General features: G+C 49.3%; 1 protein-coding gene and 1 non-coding gene across 5 annotated transcripts; one reads left to right on the forward strand and one right to left on the reverse strand.

The window, feature by feature from the left end:
- The first annotated feature begins 4302 nt into the window (after window positions 1-4302).
- Window positions 4303-24447, forward strand: PLIN3 (perilipin 3). Of its 4 annotated transcripts, none has more exons than XM_065917994.1 (9): window positions 4329-4386; window positions 5021-5124; window positions 7521-7602; window positions 12004-12202; window positions 12351-12433; window positions 13576-13873; window positions 18360-18559; window positions 19870-19995; window positions 23639-24447. In XM_065917994.1, the coding sequence occupies exons 3-9, from the start codon at window positions 7537-7539 to the stop codon at window positions 24023-24025; spliced, it is 1359 nt and encodes a 452-aa protein (XP_065774066.1). In that variant the 5' UTR covers window positions 4329-4386; window positions 5021-5124; window positions 7521-7536; the 3' UTR covers window positions 24026-24447. The 4 variants fall into 4 exon arrangements, with proteins under 4 accessions (XP_065774067.1, XP_065774066.1, XP_065774068.1 ...); XM_065917996.1 differs by having other exon boundaries at window positions 23642-24447; XM_065917995.1 differs by lacking the exon at window positions 5021-5124 and having other exon boundaries at window positions 4303-4386.
- On the reverse strand, window positions 16883-16955 carry TRNAW-CCA (transfer RNA tryptophan (anticodon CCA)). The gene has a single exon. It is a non-coding gene; the product is annotated as a tRNA-Trp (tRNA).
- Window positions 24448-25937: the final 1490 nt, after the last annotated feature.

Raw genomic sequence — 25937 nt, forward strand, 5'->3', positions numbered from 1 at the left:
GGAGTAACAGGCAAATTTGGCCTTGGAGTACAGAATGAAGCAGGGCAAAAGCTAATAGAGTTTTGCCAAGAGAACACACTGGTCATAGCAAACACCCTCTTCCAACAACACAAGAGAAGACTCTACACATGGACATCACCAGATGGTCAACACCGAAATCAGATTGATTATATTCTTTGCAGCCAAAGATGGAGAAACTCTATACAGTCAGCAAAAACAAGACCAGGAGCTGCCTGTGGCTCAGATCATGAAATCCTTATTGCCAAATTCATACTTAAATTGAAGAAAGTAGGGAAAACCACTAGACCATTCAGGTATGACCTAAATCAAATCCCTTATGATTATACAATGGAAGTGAGAAATAGATTTAAGGGACTAGATCTGACAGAGTGCCTCATGAACTATGGACGAGGTTTGTGACATTGTACAGGAGACAGGGATTAAGATCATCCCCATGGAAAAGAAATGCAAACAAGCAAAATGGCTGTCTGAGGAGGCCTTACATATAGCTGTGAAAAGAAGAGAAGCGAAAAGCAAGGAGAAAAGGAAAGATATTCCCATCTGAATGCAGAGTTCTAAAGAATAGCAAGAAGAGATAAAAAAAAAAGCCTTCCTCAGCGATCAGTGCAAAGAAATAGAGGAAAACAACAGAATGGGAAAGACTAGAGATCTCTTCAAGAAAATTAGAGATACCAAGGGAACATTTCATGCCAAGATGGGCTCGATGAAGGACAGAAATGGTACGGACCTAACAGAAGCTGAAGATAATAAGAAGAGGTGGCAAGAATACACAGAAGAACGCAATTGTAAGAGATCATTTTTCCTGAAGGGATCCATCTGATACAGAACAAGGGTCTCAGGCCTGTTAAGGTCTAAATGGGGGCCCTGCTGGCCCCATGTGGATCTCTCCACTCAACTATGAGTGCCATGAAGGCAGAGATGGAGACTTGGTCCCCATGGTGGCCTGGCAGTGCTGGCACACATCAAGCACTTAATAATTGTTTGTTGACCGACTGACTATCCAGTGAGTCGCTGGGTCCTCACAATCATATCTGATCTGCCTGGTGCATCATAGGAGATGCTTGATAAATGGATGGCTGGAGGAAGGGTCAGAGGGCAGACTGACCGCGGTACCAATCTGGAAGCAGCAGCGCCACCTTGTGGCGTGATGCTTGCCTGCCTTTCCCTGTTCAATAGAAAAGCCCTGGAAGTTTTCAGAACCTTTCCACTGGAAGGGAATTGAGAGAAGGAGGAGAAAGAGAAAGAGGAGGAAGCAGGCAGTGATCTCAGAAACAAAGACCTTAGATCCAAACCCTGCAGCCATCCATTTGTGGCTGTGTGTCCCAGGGCTGATTACAACACCTCTTGAATCTTCAGTTTCCTCATCCAGAAAATGGGGACAATCAAAATCAGGCCACTGAATAATGTAACAAAATTGCTCAGAAAACAGCAGCAATTTCTTACCTGCCACCCTAGGGCTCCTGGGAACAGGTGCTGTCCTCAAAGAGCCCCCCACCCAAGGCTGGGAAGTGACAGAGTTTTCAGGAGGACAAGGCTGGAGCAGAGAAATGGACATGCGTTTGGGGGTAGGGTTGTCAGGTTCAGTCAAAACAATAAAATAAAAAGGATACCCCACTCAATTTGAATTTTAGACCAACACTGAATAATTTTTTATTATAAATAGATCCAGTACTTCACAGAATACACTTAAACCCCCAAAAGGTATTTTTTTGTTGACCTGAAATTCAAACTTAATTGATCATTCTGTATTTTATGTGGCAACCTTAGCCTGGACGAGCCTGGGGAGGCGGGCAGGAAGGCTTCCAGGAGGAAGAGGCCATGGTGCTAAGAGCCCATGGTGTGGCCGCCTTTCCTTCCCCTCCCCCACCCACACGTGCACTCTTGGCTGTGCTCACAAGAGATGGGAGGTGGAGACGGTCCCCACGCCAGGGTTGAAGATGTGGAACAAAATCACCAAGACCTTATTTTCCAAATCCGAATTGAGTTACATCCCCTTGACCAGGGGTATTTTGGCCACATCCCAGCACTGAAGGCCACTCAGAAGCTAAAGGCTACCAGTCATACATATCTCCTGGTGACTTCCCAGCTGTGTGACCTTGGACAAATCACTTCATGTCTCTGAGCTCTGCCCACCCCAGACCCATTCTCCTCCAGCTCTCTCCCTCTCCTCACTCTGCCTCAGTCAAATCATTTTTAAAAATATTTATTTAATTAATTTATTTGGCTGTGCTGGGTCTTAGTTGTGGTATGTAGGATCTAGTTCCCTGACCAGGGATCAAACCCAGGCCCCCTGTATTGGGAGCACAAAGTTCTAGCCACTGGACCACTAAGGAAGTCCCTCCATCAGGTTTTAACTGCACCTCCCATTCAAAGATCTGTCTAGTCAAAGCTATGGTTTTTCCAGTATTCACTACAGATGTCAGAGTTAGACCATAAAGAAGGCTGAGTGCCGAAGAATTGATGTTTTCGAACTGTGGTGCTGGAGAAGACTCTTGAGAGTCCCTTGGACAGTAAGAAGATCAAACCAGTCCATCCTAAAGGAACTCAACCCTGAGTACTCATTGGAAGGACTGATGCTGAAACTGAAACTCCAATACTTCAGCCACTTGATGTGAAGAGCTGACTCATTGGAAAAGACCCTGAAGCTGGGAAAGATTGAAGGCAAGAGGAGGAGGGGGGCACAGAGGATGAGATGGTTGGATGGCATCACTGACTCAATGGACACGAGTTTGAGCTAACTCTGGGAGATAGTGAAGGACGGGGAAGCCTGGCGTGCTGCAGTCCATGGGGTTGCAAAGAGTAGGACATGACTGAGCAACTGATCAACAACAACCACCAATTCACCAGGCATGCTCCGGCCTCAGGGCCTTTGCATGGGCTGTTTCTAGCATCAGAGATCTCCCCAGATTTCTCTGTGGCTCCCTCCTCTCCTCCCTCCTTTCTATACTCAAATGGCAGTCTAAAAGGCCACCCCTGTCTACCTTATTAAAAAGTGCAGCCGCCACATTCTCAATCCCAGTCCTTTGCTTTTCTTGGTAGCATTTACCACCACCTGACCCATTGTGCATTCCACTCACTTATCTTGTTTATGGCCCATTCCCCACTGGGTGGTGAGCATCACAAGGCTGGAACCTGCCTTTTGCTCCCAGGCTCCCCGCACCTAGCACAGCAGCTCAGGAAGAACTGTTGAATGAATGAGTAGGAAAACGAATGGATGGGGGGAAAAAGCATGCCACAAATATGAAATTTTTTTCTTTGATAATTTTATATACCTGATTTAATTATTCTGGGGATTCAGACTCAGAAATCTGACAAGTTACATGTACTTACTTAAATGTATGTTCAGTTTCTTGGTGTGCAATAGCCACATGGTGTCAGTGGCCACTATTCTGCATGGCACACAGCTCGAGAACATTCCCAAAATCTCTGAAAACTCTATCACATGGCTCCATTGATTTTCATTTGGTCAAATTTTTTAAGAGGAAGGACACGTTGTCTAAGTCCAGAATCCCCATGGATCTGTGAATACCTTGGAGTGTCTCCCTCAGGGTTAAAACTCTGCTCCCTGGAGGAAACGCTTGCTATCACTTTTTTTTTTTTTTTTTTTTTAGCAGAAGCACTAACCTTCTGCCTGGTCCCTGGGGCCATCTGAGTTTGAGACTTTGGTTTATAGACAAAGAAAATAAAGGATTTGGGGGACTGGTGGTGGGGTGGGGGAATCCAAATGATGCACCTTCAGGAGGGAGTTGATCCAGGAGTCAGAGTTTCAAGGGTTGGCCCCTGCACTGTCCCTGGTTCCTGCTCGCTGGGCCTCGGCTTACTCAGCTGTAAAATGAGGTGAGAAAGGGACACATAGTGTTGCGAGGATTGTGTGGCACGATACAGGTCAGGGCAAGTTGCTCATAGTGATAGATGGGGCCGGCTCCATCACCCTCGTTCGGAGGGGTCGGGATGGAGTGGTGGTGCCTGACAAACGGGAGGCCTCACGCAATGATCTCTTTTCTCACAGCTTCGATTGCGTAAGGACAGGGGACCCTAGTTCCCAGGGTCCCAGACGGGGAGGGGGCTCTCCTGGGCTGGCTCCGGGGTCGTACGGGTGTCGCCAACCGGGTGCAGAGTTGGGAGGGTGCGCGCACGGCCGCCCTAGTCCAGCCTTTCCTGGACTTCACTTGTGGCTCCAACGTCCCAAGCCAGGCGAGGGGCGTGGCCTGGCGGCAGGCGGCCCCCAACCAGATTGGTCCTTCGACCCGTCAGTCCCGGGCGCCCGCCCCCAAATATAAACGCTGGTCTTGGTCCGGCCCAGGACGGTTTTGGAGCTGGCCTTGAAGTAGTGGCGGCTGCGCCCTGGACGTCCCGCTGACCGCGGTGAGAGGCAAGGGGCCCCGATTGAGGTGGGGGCGGGGTCCAGTGGGTCCTGGGGTGTCCTAAGGGAGGTAGGAACAGGGAGGGCCTTCCTGGGGACTCTGCTCGTCTCTGCGGCCTGGGGAGGGGTCTCCAGCCTGGGCTAAGCACTCTTCCTTCCCCAGAAAAATTCAACTTCTAGAACAGGCTTAGACTTTCAGACTTTCTTCTCTCAATATCTAGGACTGTGGGGGGTGGGAAGCGCACGAAAGAGCACCCTAGAAGTGGCAGCTTGGGGCGGGGGGCTAAGTCCCCCGTCCCAAACCACATCCTCCTGCATTGCAGACGCACTTTGGAGACAAGCCGCAGCCTATTCCGCTTAGGAATTCCCCCCCAACCCCCACCAGGGGAGCAATCCCTCTGCCTGGCAAAGCCCCTTCCTCGCCAAATGGTTTTGGCGCCTGGGGACTTGGCCCCTCCCTTGCCCTCCTTCTGGCACTCCAGCTGTCCCTGGGAGGGGGTGGGGGCCAATCCCGCCCCCTTCTCCTGGGTGGGTGTGGCCAGTGGATTGCACAAAGTGGCGGTGGGAAGGCCTACCCCTTATCTGAGTCTTTGGGATTTTTGTAAAACCAGAGCCGTGGCTTGGGTTCCTTCTCAGGAGAACTCTGGAAGTTGGATCTTAGCATATCCTGGCTGCAGTTGGACGGCTGCGTGACTCCCGTTTCAGCCAGTTCTTGCTCTCACAGCTGAGGCCCGCTGCAGGCAGGTTGCTGACCCCCAGGGACTTTTATGGGGGAGGGGGGTGTGATATCTGCAATGGCTGTCCTTGGTTAAACCGGTTCCAGAGGGATTGGATGGACAAAACGGATGGGAGGGAGGACCTGTGTGCTGTCCAAGTGAACTCAGATTCTGGGGAAGGTGAGGGGAAGAACAGGAGTCAGGTGATGGTTACCAGGGGTGGATGTGCCTCCTCGCCCCACTTCCCAGGTGGGGGACCTTTGTACCAAGCAGAAGCTCAATCCTGGCTGGTTTCATCAGTTTCTGTGTGGCAGACAGAGTGGTGTGAAATGAGGTAAATGAGGTAAATGGAGTAAATGAGTAGGTGCTCATTTACTGAGCACCTACTATGTGCCAGGTGCCAAGCTAAGGCCACACATGCAGTCTCTCCTGCAATCCGCAGGGACTCTGTGCTAGGAAAGGTTACCCCCATTTCATAGATGTGGGAAGTGAAGCTCCAAGAAGGGGTGATGCCTTCCTAAACTCCCACAGTTAGCAAGTTGCAGAGCTGGGATTAGAACCCAGTTTGGACACCAGAACTGGTGCTCTCAAAACATCGGTTTGCTGGGTTCCACTCGTGTGTGTGCATGTGCATGCTAAGTCACTTCTGTCACGTCCAACTCTTTGTGACCCCATGGACTGTAGCCCGCCAGGCTCCTCTGTCCATGGGATTCTCCAGGCAGGAACACTGGAGTGGGTTGCCATTTCCTCCTCCAGGGGATCTTCCCAACCCAGGGTTCAAATCCTCCTCTCTTATGTCTCCTGACTTGGCAGGCAGGGTCTTTACCACTTCCCAGGTTCTGGGAAGCCTGGGTTCCATTTAGGGAATGGCAGACACAATGTCTGGAAGATTCACCAGGGATTCACCTAGAATGACCTTGGGGGTCATTCACTGCGTGGGACTTCTCTGGTGGTCCAGTGGTTAAGACTCTGAGCTTCCACTGCAAGGGGCACAGGTTTGATCCCTGGTCAGGGAACATGCAGTGTGGTATGACCAAAAAAAAAAAAAGAAGCACTTGGGTAACCAGACTTAAGAAAGGTTTAGCCCCATTTTACAGATAAGAGGCCTGAGGTTATCAGATTATGAGGTTATCAGTTACAAGGTTATCAGCTCCTTGCCCACTTGCCCAGCATAGGTGGGGCTGGGACTCCTGAAATCTAATCTGAAAATGCTCTAGTTTTTTCACCTGGCCAGGAAAATGGAGCACACCTGTGGCTGCTATCTTGCCTGCAAATGTGTGCATTAGATTCGCCCAGGAAACCTCTGTTTTGATTTCCCCACATCCCTGAGACTGACTTGATGGACCTGCACTGGGGCCAGCCATGGTCTCTCTAGCTTTTTTTTTTAAACATTAACTTTTTTTTTGAACAGGTAACGTTATCTACTTGTCTCAAAAGTCAGAGGGTTGCCCCAGCTACACGATCTTTCTTCCTGTGTCTCTTTAAAGATTTATAAGCAAAAACTTTATCCCCACTCACGCCCTTTGGTTTCTTAACAATATCTTGTTGTGTTAGTTGCTCAGTAATGTCCGATTCTTTTGAGACCCCAAGGACTGTAGCCCGCCAGGCTCCTCTGTCCATGGATTCTCCAGGCAAGAATACTAGAGTGGGTAGCCATTCCCTTTTCCAGGCATCTTCCCAGACATGGGCTGTGTCAATTATGTGTAAGTTTTACAGTCTTCAGCCACTACCCTGGGCTACCACTGTTATCTATCTTTATTGCCCTTCTTTTCAGCAGCACAGGTACACAGATCTCTGCCCACGTGGCAGTACCAGTGTGGACTGTCCCCGCAGTGAGGTTTCTGGGTCAAAGGGAAGATGTCTTGAAACCCAGTAGTAACTGACAACTTGCCAACTCCGGGGGTTTTGCACCATAATATTGATACAGGTGGGGCTTCCCAGGTGATTCAGCAGTAAAGAATCTACATGCCAATGCAGGAGACTTGATCCCTGGGTGGGGAAGGTCCCTGGAGGAGAAAATGGCAACCCACTCCAGTATTCTTGCCTGGGAAATCCCACGGACAGAGGAGCCTGGTGGGCTACAGTCTACAGGGTCACAAAGAGTTGGACACGACTGAATGACTAAGCGACAACAACTGATACAGGTGAGCCCTTGGAGGGCTGTGCGCAGACCTTGCTCTTTAAGTTGTGGCCCCAAGACCAGCTGCTTGAGCAGCAGCTGGGAGCTTGTTGGAAATGCAGACTTCTGACCTGATGAATCAGCACCATTTTGAACAGGCTCACAAGTGCGTGTAATTGATCTAGAGGCCGAGTTCTAGGAAACGGGGGTGGCGGAGCCCTGAGGGGAGGTATGAATCAGGCCTTCCCCACGGAGGGAAGTGAGAGGCAGGCTGTACCCTGACTAGTCCTTCTGTCCACAGTGCGTGCTTCTGAGAAATGTCTGCTGACGAGCCTGAAGCCCCTGCCAGCACCCAGGTGACGGCGGAGGAACCGGTACAGCAGGTGAGGAAGGCCTGGGGTCTGTGGGAGGAGCCTTCCCACACGGGGAGCTTTGGCAGGAGGCGGCTGGCAGCACAGGGGGGTCTAGAGACACCCTTGCAAGTGTGTCGATACTAGGGGCTAGCAGGTACCCCATTAACAGGCGAAGGTGGGAGGACTTGGGGTTCCAAGGGCTCTTGGGAGAACAGGGGTTCTCCTGTTTGAAGCTGCCTGGCTCCCCCAGGCAGATCTTTCCTGTCTCTACAGGTTCTCTTAGAGTCCTCCTTCTAAGAAAGTCAGTTTCTATTTCCACTTCTTCTTCCCAGTTTAAATAAAATTCCTCCTGCTACATTTTTTTTTTGGCCGTGCCAGGACTCTTGGGATTTAGTTCCCCAACCAGGGAACTCAACAGTGAACCAGTCCTCAGCAGTAAACACTAGGCATCTTAAACACTGAACTGCCAGGGAGTTCCCCAAAGCCCCTTTTAATAAACACCTTTTTAAAAATACCTAAATGATATTTTAAAAATAAGGTATCATTCACATAGCATAACTGAAGAAGGAAATGGCAGCCCGATCCAGTGTTCTTGCCTGGAGAATTCCATGGAGAGAGGAGCCTGATGGGCTACAATCCGTGGGGGTCTCAAAAGAGTCTGACATGACTAAGCGACTTATACATGCACACACACATACCATAAAGTTCACCCTAAGAGGACTTCCCTGGCAGTCCAGTGGTTAAGACTGCATGCCCACTGCAGGGGGCATAGGTTCAATCCCTGGTGGGGGAACTAAGATCCCATATGCCCCGTAACAAAGCCAAAAAAAAAAAAAGATGATGAAGTATTTTTTAAAAGTTTACCCTTATGAAGAGTACTACTCAGTGATTTTATGCAGCCATCACCACCACACTGGACATTTTTCATCTCCCCCCAGAAGAGACCCTATACCCACTAGCAGTCACTCCTCATTTCTCTTTCTCCTGGGAACCCCTTATCTAGGTTCTGTCTCTACTGATTTGCCTGTTTTGGACATTTCATATAAATGGAGACATACACTATGATACCCTCTTGTATCTAGTTTCTCTCACTGAGCATTATCTTTTTGAGGTCCCTCTATGTTGTACTGATAGCATCTGTTGGTGCTCTGTTCCCTTACTTTTTTTTAAATTAATTTTTATTGGAGTATTTTGACTTCCCTGGTGGCTCTGTGTAAAGAACCCTCCTGCCAGTGCAGGATGCAAGAGACAAGGGTTCGATTCCCTAGGTTGGGAAGATCCCCTGGAGAAGGAAATGGCAACCCACTCCAGTATTCTTACCTGGAGAATCCTATGGACAGAGGAGCCTGGTGGGCTACAGTCCATGGGATCACAGAAGAATCAGACATGACTTAGCAACTAAACAACAGCAGCAAGTGTAGACTTTTATTTATTAATACAATTAATAATTAATACATTATTAATACAATGTTGTCCATTTCTACTATACAGCAAGGTGAGTCAGTTATACGTATATCTACTGTTTTTTAGATTCCATTTTCATAGGTCATTACAGAATATTGAGTAGAATTCTCTGTGCTATATAGTAGGTCCTTATTAGTTTTCTCATTCCTTTTTAAAAATTATGGTAAAATACACATAACCTAAAAATATACTATTTTAACTGTTTTGAAATGTGCAGGTCAGTGGCATTACGTACATTCACAGTGTACAACCATCATCACTGTCTTATTCCAGAACTCTTTCCTCACCCCAAATCGAAACCCCACACCCACTAATAGTCACGCCGGTTCCCCTCTCCCCCAGCCTCTGACAACCACTAACCTGCTTCCTGCCAATGGCTTTACCCGTTGGACATCTTGTATAAGTAATATAAGTAGAATCATGTTTATAAAAGTAGAACCTTCTGGGACTTCCCTGGTGGTCTCAGGACTCTGTGCTTCCACTAGAGAGGGTGAGGGTTCCATCCCTGGTCACGGAGTTGAGATCTCACAAGCCACAGCCAAAAAAAAATATAAAATCTTCTGCGTGGAATCATACAGTATTTATCCTGTGTCTTGCTTATTTCACCGAATATAATGTCCTCAAGGTTCACCCGTGTTGTATCAGAATTTCCTTTTTAAGGCTGAATCCTATCCCACACAGTGCACGGACCACAGGACACTTGGCTTGCTTCCATAGCTATTGTGAATAAAGCTTCTTTGACCACGGGTATACAGATATCTCTTTGAGATTCTGTTTTCAATGCTTTTGTCTATATACCCAGAAGTGGAACTGCTGCATCATGTGGTAATTCCATTTTTAGTTTTTTGAGGATCACCATAGTGTTGTCCATTGTGGCAGGATCATTTTGCTTTCCCACTAATAGCACACAAGGGCTGCAGCTTCTCCACATTCCCACCATCACTTATTAATATCTGTTCATTTGATAGTAGCCATCACAGTGAATGTGGGGTATGAGGTGGTATCTCGTAATTTTGACTTGAATTTTCCTAATGAATTGTGACATGGAGAGTCTTTCCTTGTACCTGTTAGCCCTTCGAAGGCTGTATTTGTGTGTGTGTCTGTGTGTCTGTGTGTCTGTATTCGGGCTTTTCTCTAGCTGTGGCGAGCGGGGGCTGCTGCTCATTGCAGTGTGCGGGCTTCTCATCGCGCTGGCGTCTCTTGTGGAGCATGGGCTCTAGGACGCAGGGCTGGACAGTTTCAGCTCCTGGGCTCTAGCTCACAGGCTTAGCTGCTCTGTGGCATGTGGGATCTTCCCGGACCAGGGATGAAACCTGTACCTCTTGCATTGGTAGGTGAATTCTTTACCACTGAGCTGCCAGGGAAGTCCTTGGAGGCTATGAATTTTTTAAAACATGCTTTATACCACATTTTCTTTATCCATTCACCCATTCATGGACATTTGGATTTTTTCCATTTCTTGGCCATTGTGAATAGTGCTGGTGAAAACATTCACGTACAAGCCTTATGTGGACATGTGTTTTTCTGTCTCTAGGGTAGAATCATAGGAGTAGCATTGCTGGGTTTTGTGGTAAATTTGTGATTAATTTCTGAAGAGACCTGGGCAAACGCTGAAGGTCCAGCTTTGCTACTGGCTAATTTTGTGACCTTGGATGACTTGACTTAGCTTCTTCTTGCCCCAGTTTACACGTCTGTAAAATTGGAATAATACTCCCAACCTCCTGGGACTGGCAATTGCACAAATTCTACAGGTAGCACCTATGAGACTTAAGTCTTCTGTATGCATCTTCACATGGGTCACCTTTGCAACTCCTGTAGGACAGAAATGACTTCTCATTTTATGCGTCAGGAAACTGAGGCTCACAAGGCCTGTCTGACTACTCAGTTCTGCTCTTGTAGGTTAAGAATGGCTATATTCAATACATAAATGAATGGATATAGCCATGTGCCAGTAAAAAACCAGGTAGCATGGAATATCATACCGTAAAAGAATGAGGTAATGACATGCAGTGTCATGAGGATGAAACTTGAAGATGTGTTCAGTGAGGGAAACCAGGCACAGAAGGACAGATACCGTCTGATTCCATTCACAAGAGGTCCTTAGAGGAGTCAAATCCATAGAGACAAGTAGATGGTGGGGCCAGGGGCTAAGAGGGGAGTCAGTGTTTAAAGGGGGCAGAGTTTCAGTTTAAGAAGTTGAGAATCTGGAGACAGATGCTGGCAACGGTTGCACAACAATGTAAGTATACTTAACGCCACTGAGCTGTGCATGTAATTATTTAAATGGTAAATTTTATGTGTATTTTACCACAATTTTTTAAGAAAGGAGTGAAGCACTGACAAATGCTACTGCATGGATGAACCTTGAAAATGTCACTGAGTCAAAGAGGCCAGACACAGAAGGCCACGTGTGATTCCATTTTTTTGTGAAGCGTCCTGAACAGGCAGAAATCCACAGAGACAGAAAGTGGATTCATGGTTACCAGGGGCCGGTAGGCAAGGGTGTGACAGTCAATGACAACCAGTATCTTTTGAGAGCGATCAATAAGTTCTGAAATTAGGCAGTGAGAGTTACACAACGTTGTGAACACACTAAAACCCTCTGAATCATGCATTTCAAAATGGTGGAATTCTATAATGTATGAGCTAGATTTCAATAATGCCTTTAGGAAAAAAAAAAAAAAAAGGCAAGAGAAAAAGCAGGTGGTGGGCTGGCCCTGGGGGTGGGATGGGGGGCATAGTTTACTGACGTCAGTTTTAGACCTGAGCTCCAGGACAGTGGGGTTCTCTTGTCTTGTCACTGCCTGGCTCACCGTGGGTGTCAAGGTCATGTTCAAACAAGTGGGCTGCGGGGCCAAGATAGAGGAAGCGCCTGGCGGAACCAGGCAGTTCCCGACTTGTGCAACTGAGTGAGTGCAGAGAGGGGGAGGCGAGCCACGTCGCCGGCCTGAGCCTCCCTGCCCATAGCCCAGCGTGGTGGACCGCGTGGCCGGCATGCCCCTCATCAGCTCCACCTGCAACATGGTGTCTGCCGCCTACACGTCCACCAAGGAGAGCCACCCCCACGTCAAGACTGTCTGCGACGCGGCCGAGAAGGGGGTGAAGACCCTCACGGCGGCTGCGGTCAGTGGGGCCCAGCCCATCCTGTCCAAGCTGGAACCCCAGCGTGAGTGAAGCCTGGATGCCCATGGACTGTCCTCTCCGGCCTATTTCCGGGTGGGGGAGGTGGGGCGGTGTCTGTGGACCCTCCCAGAGCCCCTGAGGAACGTACATGCAAAGTAACCATCAGCTGTCTATCGCCCCGACCCCCGCAGTCACCTCGGCCAGTGAATACGCCCACAGGGGGCTGGACAAACTGGAAGAGAATCTGCCCATCCTGCAGCAGCCGCCGGAGAAGGTGACTAACTCCCTCCATGAGGGGCGGGGTGGGGAGGATGCTCCACTAAAACTGGGGGCCTACCTGGGTAGGGGGTCTGTGGTCTCAGCTTAACGGTAGCAGACAAATGTGACCACATTTATTCTCCCACCCCCTCCCCATTGGGCAGCTGGAGGAACATTCTGAACGCTAGCTAGGTATGCCCAAAACCCCCTCGGGCCTTCCACCTTGCCCGGAGCAAAAGCCAGAGTGTTCCTGGCGGTCCCACCTGGGCTGGCTCCACTGCCCCCCGACCCTCTACACCCACCTCACTTGCTCCATTCTGTCCGGGCTGGCTTCTGTCCTCCAGTTCAGTCACATCAGTCCCACATGTACGAGACAGGGTGATGGATACAGAGCCCTTGCCTTCATGGAACTTTCATCTTGGGGAGGCAGGGGAAAGCAGAGACAGTGAACACACCCATCTCAGAGCTGCCTCAGGACCTTTGCACATGCCGTTCCTTCTCTGTAGACCAGGCTGCCCAGTCTCTGAACTTTCTCTGCACATGTTCTTTCTCTGCACCATTCAATATGGATACCAACAACCATATGTGGGTGTTGGGCCCTTAGAAGGTGGCCAGTATGACTGAGGAGCTCAGTTACTAATTTTAATTACTTTAAATTTTATTTTTTATTTAATTTACTTTCTTTGGATTTTTTGATGTGGACCGTCTTTAAAGTTTTTATTGAATTTGTTGGTCTTGCTTCTGTCTTATGTTTTGGTTTTTTGGCCCCAAGGCATGTAGACAGACTGGATTAGGATCCACTATAATGGCCTCATTTTACCTTAATTACTGCTTTAAAGTTCTCATCACTAAATACAGTCACATTCTGAAGTCCTGGGGGCTTCAGTACCCTTCAGCCCATAACACCATGGGAAGAAGAATTGGAGGCCCAGAGAGGTCAAGTGACTTGCCTGAGGACCCACAGCTTGGATATATCAAGCCAAGGACTCTAACTGGGCCACCCAGCCCCAGAGCATGTGATCTTAACTGCTGTCACCGTTCAGGGCCAGCCGGGAGCTGGAGCTCCTCCCTTCAGCCCGCCTAGAGGTTGGGGTGCAGGGGCGGGGGCACCTAGGTACGAGGGGAGAACGGAGATGCTGATGCTGGCCCTTCTTGTAGGTCCTGGCAGACACCAAGGAGCTGGTGTCGTCCAAGGTGTCAGGGGCCCGACAGGCTGTGTCCAGCACAGTGTCCAGTGCCAAGGACACCGTGGCCTCCCGAGTCACCGAGGCAGTGGACGTCACCCGGGGTGCCGTGCAGAGCGGCGTAGACTTGACCAAGTCCGTGGTGACCAGCGGCGTCCACTCAGTCGTGGGCTCCCGTGTGGGCCAGATGGTGCTGAGCGGGGTGGACGCAGTGCTGGGCAAGTCGGAGGAGTGGGTGGACAACCACCTGCCCATGACGGACGCCGAGCTCGGTGAGTGCAGGCCTTGCCTCTGGGACCCCTCCCCAGACCATCTGTGTGGGTCCCTCTTAGCCAGCTGGAGTCTGCCCCTCACAGCCTGTCCTCTGGTCCCTGCTGCCTCTCCCCATCCGTCTTAACCCGCCTCACTCAGCTTGGTTCCTCTGCCCTGGTGCATGGTATCTGTCCTCCCTGAAGCAGCCTCCAGAGGGCGCCGGCGAGCACTCAAGTCAGGCCCCTCTGCCGGCGCCCTCCAGGGCTCCCATCTCCCTGTGGGTAACAGCCCTGATCGTCCTGGAAGCTCCCTTACCCACCTGCCCTCATTCATTCTGCTCCAGGCTCACTGGCCTCCTTGCCCATCCTTCCCATGTGTTCCCACACCGGGGCCTTTGCACTGGCCTTTTCTTCTACCAGGAACCCTTGCACGACATCTAGATGGCTCGTTCCCTTCCACCTCCAGCTTTGTGCTCACATGCCACACACACCCCACATCCCCCATAAAAAAATCACACCATTCCTTGCCCATGTTGTGTCCTGAAACCTCCCTTGACTTGGCTCTGATTTCTCTCTAGTCATCAATTCCACAAAGCAGAAGCCATGTCCCCTGTCTGGTGTCCAGCAGGTGCTCAAGTCCCCGAATGAAATCACTGAAACTCTTCTCTATCATTCTACCCATACCCAGGCATCTATTTGTTCAAACCTTGAGCACCAGTCACATGCCAAACCTGCTTCCAGGTTCTAGGGATATGTCAGTGAACAAAGTTCTGCCCTCATAGAACCTAAAGCCTCAAGAGTGCAGAAATTAGATTAAAGGAGATGTTTCTGAGGAGGTGACCTTGCCCTGAGGTTTATGAAGCTGTGCTGATATCCGAGCAAAGAGACCAGGGGGCAGGGTGGTGCCTGATGTGTGTGGGAGGAGCAGGGAGGAGGCACGTGTGGCTGGAGCAGAGTGAGCCTTGGAGAGAGAGGGAAAAGGGCAGGGAGTGTACGGGAGGAGATTGTGGAGGGCCTCGTGAGCCATGGGAGGACTTGGGCTTTTACCCCTAGGGAGACGGGAACCCTGGACCACTGTGGGGGCGGGGCCTGACTCAGTGTTCACAGGCGCCCTCTGGTGGCTGCTATGGGAAAGACACTGTGGGGTTGGGAAGCAGAGGAGACCCTGATGGTCTAGGTGAGCGGCGGTGGGGCTGGACCAGATGGTGGCAGGAATAAACCAGGGTTGAAAGAACTGGGACGAAGCGGCCAGTCCTACTCGTGGCTTGTGGAGTTGGCCTTGGCCCTGCGCTCGAGGCACGGCCATCCTTTGCACACCGTGCTGGGAGCTTCCAGCCGTACCAGTGTTGCACACATCAGTGCCCATGGCAGCAAGGGTCTCGAAGGGTCACGTGTACCCAGACACCATGCTCCATCCAGGGGGAGCAGGGCCAAGGATCTCAGGCCCTGCAGCTCCTGGGTTGAGGGTCGCATGTCACTTGGCATTTGAGTTTTCAAAACTTTATCCTGCATCTCTTCCATCTTGCACCCTAAGTTCAGTGCCTGCTGGCTCCTCTTAGTGCTCAGACGGAGTAAGATGCAGCTGTGAGTCTTGGTCAGCAGAAGGCAGGGGAAGATGCAGAGTTTGCAGGGAGGCAGGTTGTGAGCCAGGCCTGGGAGCCGCTTCAGAGAATAGATCTATCTGACCAGCTTTGATTTTCTGTGCTTTCTTTTGTGTCCATCTGCTAAGGATGAACAGCTTCCCTGGTGGCTCAGTGGTAAAGAATTTGCCTGCCAGTGCAGGAGATGTGGGTTGGATCTGTGGGTGGGGAAGATCCCTTGGAGGAAGGAATGGCAACCCGCTCTACTAATCTGGCCTGGGAAATCCCGTGGACAAAGGAACCTGGCGGGCTACAGTCCAGGGGATCACAAGGAGTTGGACACGACTTAGTGAAAAAACAACAGCAACAAAGGACGAAATCACTGTGCAGAGCGGTGCTTAAGGTGCTGGGGAGTCTGTGAGTTAAGGTGCCATGTTATAGCTGGGATGCTACTCATGGGCTCCTGCCAGAATAGCCCTGCTCCCCCCATCTCCTGGGTCTCCCCTTTGCCAAGGGCACCTGCCCCCTCCAGGGGCCGTGCCAGCTTGCTCCCACATACCTGAACTCTGCCAGACAGCTCACTTCAGTTCAGCTGCTCAGTCGTGTCTGACCCTCTGTGACCCCATGGCCTGCTGCACGCCAGGCTTCCGTGTCCATCACCAACTCTCAGAGTTTGCTCAAACTCATGTCCATCAAGTTGGTGATGCCATCCAACCATCTCATCCTCTGTCATCCCCTTCGCCTGCCCTCAATCTTTCGCCACATCAGGTCTTTTCCAATGAATCATTTCTCATTGGTCTTTTCCAATGAGTCAGTTGCCAGACAACCTTGGCCTAAATAACAAAGCTGCTTTCACTTCCGAGGGCAGAGCTCCAGGGTTCCGAGAGAGCCATGGAGAAGTTCTGACCAGTAGCCTGGGTTCAGAATGTTGTTGGTTTGGATTTAGTCTTTGCAGACTTGTCTTTGATCAGGAGAGTGGGGCAGGTTTGTTTTTCCCAAGATGCCAACTTTTGTTTTTGTTGCTTTTAAATGTCCCGGGTGTTTAGTATTTTTGTTCAGTTATTTGTTTGTTTTATACATTGTATAATCCTTTTTTTGAAGTTTAAAAAAATTTTATTGAAATATAGTTGATTTACAATGTTGTGGTAGTTTCAAGTATACAGCAAAGTGATTCCATATTCTTTTTTAGATTATTTTCCATTACAGGAAAAGAATATATTGCAGGATATTGAGTATAGTTCCCTTTGCTATAGAGTAGGTCCTTGTTAGTTATCTTTCTCATTTAGTTTTTACTTTTATTTATTTTTTTAAAAATTATTTATTTATTTATTTTATTTGGCTGCTCTGGATCTTAGTTGCAGAATGCAGAACAAATCTTTGATTTTTGTCGTGGCAGGCAGGATCTTTAGTTGCAGCAGGTGAACTCTCAATTGTGGCATGTGGGATCTAGTTCCCTGACCAGGAATTGAACCTGGGCTCCCTGCATTGGGAGCTTGGAGTCTTAACCACTGGACCACCAGGGAGGTTCCTTTTTTTTTTTTTTTAAATATAACTTTTTTTCAGGGGATCACATTTTCTTGACAGGCCAGGTGGTAAACAATTTGGGCTTTTTTGGGCCATACAGCCTCTGTTCCAACTATGCAACTCTGCTATTGTAGCACAGAAGCGTAGTCAGTAGGTAAATGAATGGGTATGACTGCATGTCAGTAAAATTTTGTTCACAAAAGTAGGTGGCATTCGGCCCAGGGGCTGTATTTGCAGACCTTGCTATAGGGCATTTCAAATCCAGATAAGGTTACTTACAAAACTCAAACTTTAAGAGCTACTATATTAAAGTCTACAGGGAGCAGAATAAGATAGGATCAAACTATCAAGATAGATGGATTTCCATCCTGTTGCCTTGTAACTTTATAGGTATTTTCTGGGCTAGACAGTCCTAACTTTTCCTTAACTACTGTGAAGATGGTTCTCTTGTGGCTCAGACTTCTCCTCCCGTCAAGTATCATGGTTAAGAGCATGGGGCCTGGCGTCAAATCTTGACTTGTGGAGCCCCAGCTGTGTGACCTTCGGCAAGTCAGTTAATCTCTCTGAGCCCCAGTTTCCCCATCTGGGGTAAAAATGGGATGACAGCGCTTCCCTATTAGAACTGTTAAGATTTAATAAGAATACATGCGAGGGACTTGCCTGGTAGTCCAGTAGTTAATAATCTGGACTCCCAATGTAGGGGGCACAAGTTTAATTCCTGGTCGGGGAACTAAGATTCCTGAATGCCACACAGCATGGCCAGAAAAAAAAAAAAAGACAAAACAGAATGCATGCAGAGCACCTAAAACATTGCAAAAGATTGACTACTATTAATATATGCTAGGACCTATACAGGCAGGATTGGCCAACTTTTTTTGTAAAGGATCAGATAATATATATTTTAAAATATTTATTTATTTATTTGGTTGTACGGGGTCTTAGTTGCAGCACACAAGATCTTTAGTTGAGGGATGCAAACTCTTGGTTCCAACATGTGGGATCTAGTTCCCTGACCAGGGATCAAATCCAGGCCCCCTGCATTGGGCACAGAATCTTAGCCACTTAACCAGGAATTCCCAAACAATATTTTAATCTCTGCAGACTAAGAGGCCACATACTCTGCCACTATAGTTTGAAAGCAGCTGTAGACAGCGTATAACGAACATGCACAATTGTATTCACGGGTTGGATCATAAAAAACTGGAGGCAGGGCAGATACGGTCCAAGGGTCGTAGTGTTCAGACCCTCACATTAGTCTAAGGCCTCTTAATCCCAGGATATTTGGCCCCCATCCTACCCATTTCACAGATGAGGAAAATGTCAAGGGAGGGAGATCGTTTTATGCTTGCGGACCGGGGCATAAACTCTGCCTTCACCATTCTTCTCCTGCCTCCCCCTTGCAGCCCGCCTTGCCACGTCCCTTGAGGGCTTCGACATCGCCTCGGTGGCCCAGCAGCGCCGGGAGCAGAGCTACTTCGTGCGTCTGGGCTCCCTGTCGGAGAGGCTGCGCCAGCGGGCCTACGAACACTCTCTGGGCAAGCTGCAGAACACCAGGCAGAGGGCACAGGAGGCCCTGCACCAGCTGACACAGACGCTTACCCTGGTGAGGTCCCTGGTGAGAGCGTTCGGTGGGGAGGGCCGTGGCAAGCAGCATGTGCACCAGTGAGCCCACCCCACGCCTGGTGGCTTGTTCCTCCCCATTCTGCATGTCTGCTTGGGCCGACTCATGCAGTTGCAGTCCTGGTTGAGTTTGCTGGGGCTGCTGTAACCAAGTACTCCAAACTGGGCAGCTTAAACAACACACATTTGTTGCCTCACAGTTCTAGGGGCTGAGAGTTCAAAATCAAGATGTCAGTAGGGTTGGTTCTTTCTGAGGCTTCTTTCCTTGGCGTGTAGCTGCTGTCTTCTCTCTGTGTCCTCACCTGGTCATTCCCCCATGCAAATGTGTCCTAACATCCCCTTTAAAAAAAAAATCCTTCATTCATTTATTTTCTTTTTGGCCATGCTGTGCGTCATGCAGAATCTTAGTTCCCTCCCTGACCAGGAATTGAACCTGTGCCCGCTGCAGTGGAACCTCAGAGTCTATTAATTAATAGACCACCAGGGAAGTCCACCTAATAGCCCCTTTTTATTTAAGGACACCAGTCATATAAAAACATTGTTGTTCAGTCGCTAAGTCATGTCCAACTCTTTGTAACCCTATGGACTATAGCACACCAGGCTTCCCTGTCCTTCACTATCTCCCAGAGTTTGCTCAGATTCATGTCCATTGAGTCGATGATGCCATGCATCATCATCCATCATCCATCATGCCATCTCATCCTCTGTGACCTCAGCCTTTCCCAGTGTTAAGGTCTTTTCCATTGAGTCGACTCTTCACGTCAGGTGGCCAAAGTATCGGAGCTTCAGCACCAGCATCAGTCCTTCCAGTGAATATTCAGGGTTGATTTCTTTTAAGATTGACTGGTTTGATCTCCTTGCAGTCCAAGGGAGTCCCAAGAGTCTTCTGCAACACATTTCAAAGGCATCAGTTCTTCAGCACTCAGCCTTTTTTATGGTTCATCTCTCACATCTGTACATGACTACTGGAAAAACTATAGCTTTGACTATATAGACCTTTGTTGGCAAAGTGATGTCTCTGCTTTTTAATATGCTGTTTAGGTTTGTTATAGCTTTTCTTCCAAGGAGCAAGCATATTTTAGGTCCACCCTAATGACCTCATTTTAGCTTAGTCACTTCTTTGAAGACCTGTCTTCAAATGCAGTCGCATCCTAAGGTCCTAGGGTTCAGGGCTCCAACCCCCTGGGCTTCCTGTGGATTCCTGCCTCTCCCAGCGTTCCTGTGGATCCCCAGGGGCTCTGCCAGCTTCATTCAATCCCTGAAGCAGCCACCGTCTGTCTCCCTCTGTCCCAGATGGAAACCGTCAAGCAGGGCGTCGATCAGAAGCTGGTGGAAGGTCAGGAGAAACTACACCAGATGTGGCTTGGCTGGAACCAGAAGCAGCTGCAGGGCCCAGAGGAGGACGCGGCCAAGCCAGAGGTACCCACCTGGGGTGGCACTGGGTGCTTGGGGCCCTGGCTCCCCTCTCCACACGCTTTCCCCAGCTCCTCCTCCCATTAACTGCCTTCAGGACCCTGGATTTCTACTCTTGGGTGCATGTATTGCTTCTGAACCACAGGGCACTGGATGGGGATGGGCCTCTACCTGCTGAATTCTAAGCCATGCTCCATTTTCTTGAGTCCTGACTCCTTGGGCGTCCCAGGTGACTCAGTGATAAAAGAATCTGCCTGCCAATGCAGGAGGTGCAGGAGACACTGGTTCAGTCCCTGGGTCGGGAAGATCCCCAGGAGGAGGAAATGGCAATCCACTCCAGTATTGTTGCCTGGAAAATCCCACGAACAGAGAACCTTGGCCAACTACAGTCCATAGGGTCACAGAGTCAGACACGACTGAGTGACTGATTCCTCTCCCCCATCAAAGTGTCCCATCACATCCTTCATATTTACCCGCCAGGCTCCTCATGACTGCTTCTCACTAACACGCTCTGGCCCCTCTAGTCCATTGCAAGCACTGGTCTCTTGAACGAGCCCTGACTTTTGCCACCTGTGCTATCACTCATCCAAGCTTTCACTGAATTGCTGCCTTAAACAATTCTCATGCCTCATTCTGAACCATAGCCTGTCTATGTTAGGGACTCTTAATATCCTAGCACTGTTGGTTCTCAGCCTAACCTTGCTGGGCCTCAGTCTCCCCGTCTGTGTATGGGGTGCAGGACCATCTGCAGGGTCATTAAGGTGAAATGAACATGCGTGTTTACAGCAGTATTTGAGTCACAACAGCCCCAAAGTGGGACAGCCCAGATGTCCATCAGCAGATGATGTATCACAAAATGTGGTCCTTCCACACACGGAAGCATCACTCAGCTGTGAAAAGGAGGGAAGCCCGACACTCACTTACACATGGATGGACCCTGAGAACACAATGCTCAGTGAGAGAAGCAGACACAGAAGAACATACAGGGTGTGATTCCACTGATGGGAAACATCCAGAACAGGCTGATCTGTTGACACAGACAGTGGATGAGTGGTTGTTGGGAGCTGGGAGAGGGGTACGTGGGGAGGGAGTTTCTTTTTCTTTCTGTGTTTTTTTTTTTTTTTTTTTTTTTTTGATCAAGCCAGGAGGCTTATGAGATCTTAGTTCCCTGACCAGGGATCAAACCTGTGCCCCTGGTAGTGAGAGCTCAGAGTCCTAACCACTGGACCGCCAAGGAATTCCCTCTTTTTTTGGAGTTTCTTTTGGGGTGATGGAATGTTCTGAAATTAGATAGAAGGGCTGGTTGCACTACCTGGTGAATGTACTATATATAAAAAAAAAAACTCACTGAATTGTTCACTTAAAAGCATGAGTTTCCTGGTATGTGAGTTATTTTATACACACACACACACACACACACATTGACACATAAGGCACATAGTGTTAAAAAAAATTATATTTCTAAAGATATTGTATCTCTGTAAAACTTTGCACATTCAGACCCTAACCACTTAAAACCATCTCCCCCAATCCCCCAACTGCTGAAGAAAAGATAGATATTGATCCTGGCAGCACCTCCTGGCCAGGTTCAAAGCCAGAGTTCGCAGCTGACCAGACTCAGGACAGTCTAGGGTCCCTGCCTGCTTTGATTTCCTCCCCAGACTCAGAAATTTTCAAGGACTCTCATCTCAACCATAGTGTCCCCCACTGCTTACAACTTCTGCCTCAAAAGTTCTTCCAGACCTTCTCTTTTAAAACAAACAAACACACACAAAAAAAAACCGAAAAAAAAAACAAACACTTTTTCAAAAACAAATTTATTAAGGTGTAAAATTCAGGATCTTGTACTTTAAAAAAGTTTGAGGGAATTCCCTGGTGGTCCAGGGTGTTAAGGACTCAGGACTTAAACTGCCATGGCCCCAGTTCAATCCCTGGCTCGAGAAAGTAAGATCCCACATGCTGTGTGGTGAGACCAAAATTAAATAAATAAAGAAGTTTTGAGAGAGAATTCACATCCTGTACAACTGACCCATTTAAAGTGTACAATTTAGTGGTTGTTAGTATATTCATGGGTTGTGTGACTATCAACTGTGTTAATAATTCAGAGCATTCCCATCACCCCAAGAGGAGACCGTCTCCCCAGTATATTAACACCCCGCTTCTGTCTTCCTCCATGCTCTGGAACCCGCAAATGTACTTTCTGTGGATATTTCATATCAATGGAATCATACACCATGTGGTGTATGACTGCTCTCACTGAGCATCATGTCCTTAAGGTCCATCCACGTGGCAGCAAGTGTCAGGGCTTCACCCGTTTATTTGGCAGGAGAATGTCACGGTGTGTGAATGAATCACATTTTGTGCCCCCGTTTGCCAGCAGATGGGCATTTGCGTTGTTTCTGCTTTCGGCGGCTGTGAATAACACCCCTTTGAGCATTTGTGTACCAGTCTTGGCACAGACATGCACTTTCTTTTCTCTTGGCCGGAAGTCTAGGGGGTGGAATTGCTGAGTCAAGTGCTTATTTAGACTTACACTTTACTATTTTGAGGAACTGTCAGACTGTCTCCCAAAGTGACTGCTGCGCTCCAATATATGAGGGTTCCAATTTCTTCCCATCCTCGCCAGCACCTGTTCAATCTTTTATTTATTTATTTTTTTAATTTATTGGGCTGTTCTGGGCCTTAGTTGTGGCACTCAGGATCTTGTGTTTTAACATTCAGGGTCTAGTTCCCTGACCAGGAATGGAACACGGACCCCGTGCATTGGGAGCATGGAGTCTTAACCACTGGACCACCAGGGAAATCCCATATATGTCTTCTTTTAAAACAATTTTTTTTGGGGGGGCTGTACTGGGTGTGTGTTGTTGCACGGACTATCCCTAGTTGCAGCACGTGGGAGCTACTCTTTGTTTTGGTGCACGGGCTTCTTTCTGCAGTGGCTTCTTTTGTTGCGGAGCACAGGCTCTGGGGTGAATGGACTTAGTTGCCCCAAGGTATGTGGGAACCTTCCCAGACCAGGGATCGAACTGGTGTCCCCTGCTTTGGCAGGCAGGTTCTTAACCACTGGACCACCAGGGAAGCCCCCATATCTGTCTTTTTTGACCCAAATCATCCTAGTGTGGGTGAGTTGTATCTCATTGTGGGTTTGAACCACACTTCCCTTATGTCTAATGAGGTTGAACATGTGCTTATTGGTCTGCGTATCTTCTTTGAAAATATCTCTGTGCCTGTTTTTCAGTTTGACCGGCGATTATCTGGCACGGTTTGAAACTCAGAGCACTGGTATTCTGAGCCTCCGTGCCCTGGGGAATGGGTTTCCCCAAGGTGGGCGGAATATCCCCATATCCTCTTTCCTGGTCTTTGGGTCCTGTTGTTGTTCAGTTGTGTCAAAAGTTGTGTCTGACTCTTTGCCACCCTGTGGCCTGTAGCCTTCCAGGCTCCTCTGTCCATGGGATTTTCTCAGGCAAGAATACTGGAGTGGGTTGCCATTTCCTTCTCCAGGGGATCTTCCCGACCCAGGAATCGAACCCACATCTCCTGCATTGGCAGGCAGATTCTTTACCGCTGAGCCACCTGGGAAGCCCCTTGAGTCCTGTTACCCCCCAAAGCAAAGGGTCTTGACGTCACACCCCACCCTGCCCCTTCTCAGCAGGTCGAGTCCCAGACACTCGCCATGTTTCGTGACATCACCCAGCAGCTCCAGACCACCTGTGCCTCTCTGGGCTCCAGCCTCCAGGGTCTGCCTGCCCACATCAAGGACCAGGCGCTACAGGCTCGCCAGCAGGTCGAGGACCTCCAAGCCACCTTCTCTGGCATCCACTCCTTCCAGGATCTGTCCAGCAGCGTCCTGACACGGAGCCGCGAGCAGGTGGCCAGGGCCCGAGAGGCCCTGGACCACTTGGTGGAGTATGTGGCCCAGAACACACCCATCACGTGGCTGGTGGGCCCCTTTGCCCCCGGAATCGTCGAGAAAGCCCCAGAAAAGAAGAAAAAGGAGAGGCTGGAGGAGGGCTCAGAGGGCTCTGGCCTTCTCTGAGGGACCGGCGAGTGACCGGGGACCCCTCACTGGGAACGCACCTCAGGAAGCTGAGGTCCTCAAATCTGATCCGTCCCTCATCCTCTCCAAGCTTGGAGGAAGCGTGTCCTGAGCGTCACATCCATCATCAGGACAAGATTTCCAGGAAAAGAATTTTTTTTTTTCTAGAAGGTTCCAATTTTTTTTTTCTTCTTTAAAAACCAGGAATATAGTTCTTACATCCCACACCCTTTTTCTACATTGAGTCCCCTGGTTATCAGCCTTAAGCGAGTGGACTTGGACCGCTGGGAGGTGGGCCTCTTAGGGGTGAGGTGGGGGCAGGGCAGCTGACACTCAGTCTGGAGCAGGAGGGGGCTCAGGCCTGCGCAGTGAGCCCTGGGTGCGGGAGGATTCAGCGTTGCCTTAATAAATTTTACCTGCAAAGTCCAGGCCTCGTATATTGTGTGTGTATGTGTGTGGTTTTTTTTTTTTTTTCAGCAGCTGAACAACTCTGGAGTCTCTGTATGGCCTTCTTGGCCTGTGGGGGTCTTTCATCTCCCCGCCACTGACCTGCCAGAGTCTTGCCCCCTTTGTCACATCCCAGGCAGCCAGCGGAAGGGAGAAGCCTACCTCTTTTCCTGTACTGGGCCTTCCCAGGTGTGTGGGGGAACCGTGTGACCCCCAAAAGATGCTGATGACCTGATTTCTCACATGGCAGAGGAGACTTTGCAAATGGGATTCAATTAACACATTACTGACCAGACATTAATATGTCTTTTTTCACCTGGACGTTATTGACTGGAGACATATCAGTACGTTTTTAGAGAATGATACCATTATCATCAGGCTTCCCTGGTGGCTTCCCAGGTGGTAAAGAATCCACCTGCCAATGCAGGGCACATGGGTTTGATCCCTAGGCCTGGAAGATCCCCTGGAGAACGGAATGGCAAGCCACTCCAGTGTTCTTGCCCGGAGAATCTCCCGGACAGAGGAGCCTGGCGGGCTTCAGTCCCTGGGGCTGTAAAGAGTCAGATATGACTGAGCAACTCACACACACACACACACACATATAATCTATATATACATATAGATTATAAAAAAGACTCCAGACTTCTGGCCTCTAGAAGTGTCAGATGATAACGTGTGTGGTTTCCAGCCGCTGTGTTTGTGTCCATTTATTACAGCAGACTCAGGGAACTTGTCCTGGCTTTGAGGAATTCAAGGTTGCTAGTTTGGGGTTTCCAAAATTTCTGTCCATTTCTGGGACTGGCCGTGTTCCCACTGCTGTGCTAATGTTTGCTTACAGAGAAAACACAGCAACCAAATTCTCTACCCACTCTGGCCCGGGGCCAGTCCTTACACTTTACAGACAAACCTTTTTGGTCTTGTGCTTTATTTCATTTCATTTATTTTTTTAGGCTGTGCCGTGTGGCATGTGGGATCTTAGTTCCCCTGCCAGGGCTCGAACTCAGGCACCCTGCATTGGGAGTGTGACATCTTGACCACTGGACTACCAAGGAAGTCTCTGCTATTGAGCTTTACACAATACCAGGTGGAGCATGCGGTAGGGAAGGGTCCGCCTACCGCCAGCCATGTTGGTGATGGCAGGACTTCGTGCTCATTCTATTTATGACACGCTCCTAAGGTCTCGGGGTCCTGTGCTGGCCTGGCCATGCTGGACTCCAGCTTGGTGATGGGACGTGGGTCCACTGGCCAGCTCCTTGGTCCCTGCTGTGTGGCCCTGGGTGGGGTCTTTTGCCTCTCTAGCCCTCAGTTTCATTGATAACCGGCCTAGTGCAGTTCTGTGCGAAGATTCTGTGGAGTGGTGTACCAGAGTTTCAGACCTTCATCTTGCAATGCAGGAGGTGCATGTTCCATCCCTGGTTGAGAAGCTAAGATCCCACGTGCCTTGTGACCAAAAAAAAGCTGAAAC

This window comes from Muntiacus reevesi, chromosome 1 (assembly GCF_963930625.1).
Source record: "Muntiacus reevesi chromosome 1, mMunRee1.1, whole genome shotgun sequence".
NCBI classification, from domain to species: Eukaryota; Metazoa; Chordata; class Mammalia; order Artiodactyla; family Cervidae; genus Muntiacus; species Muntiacus reevesi.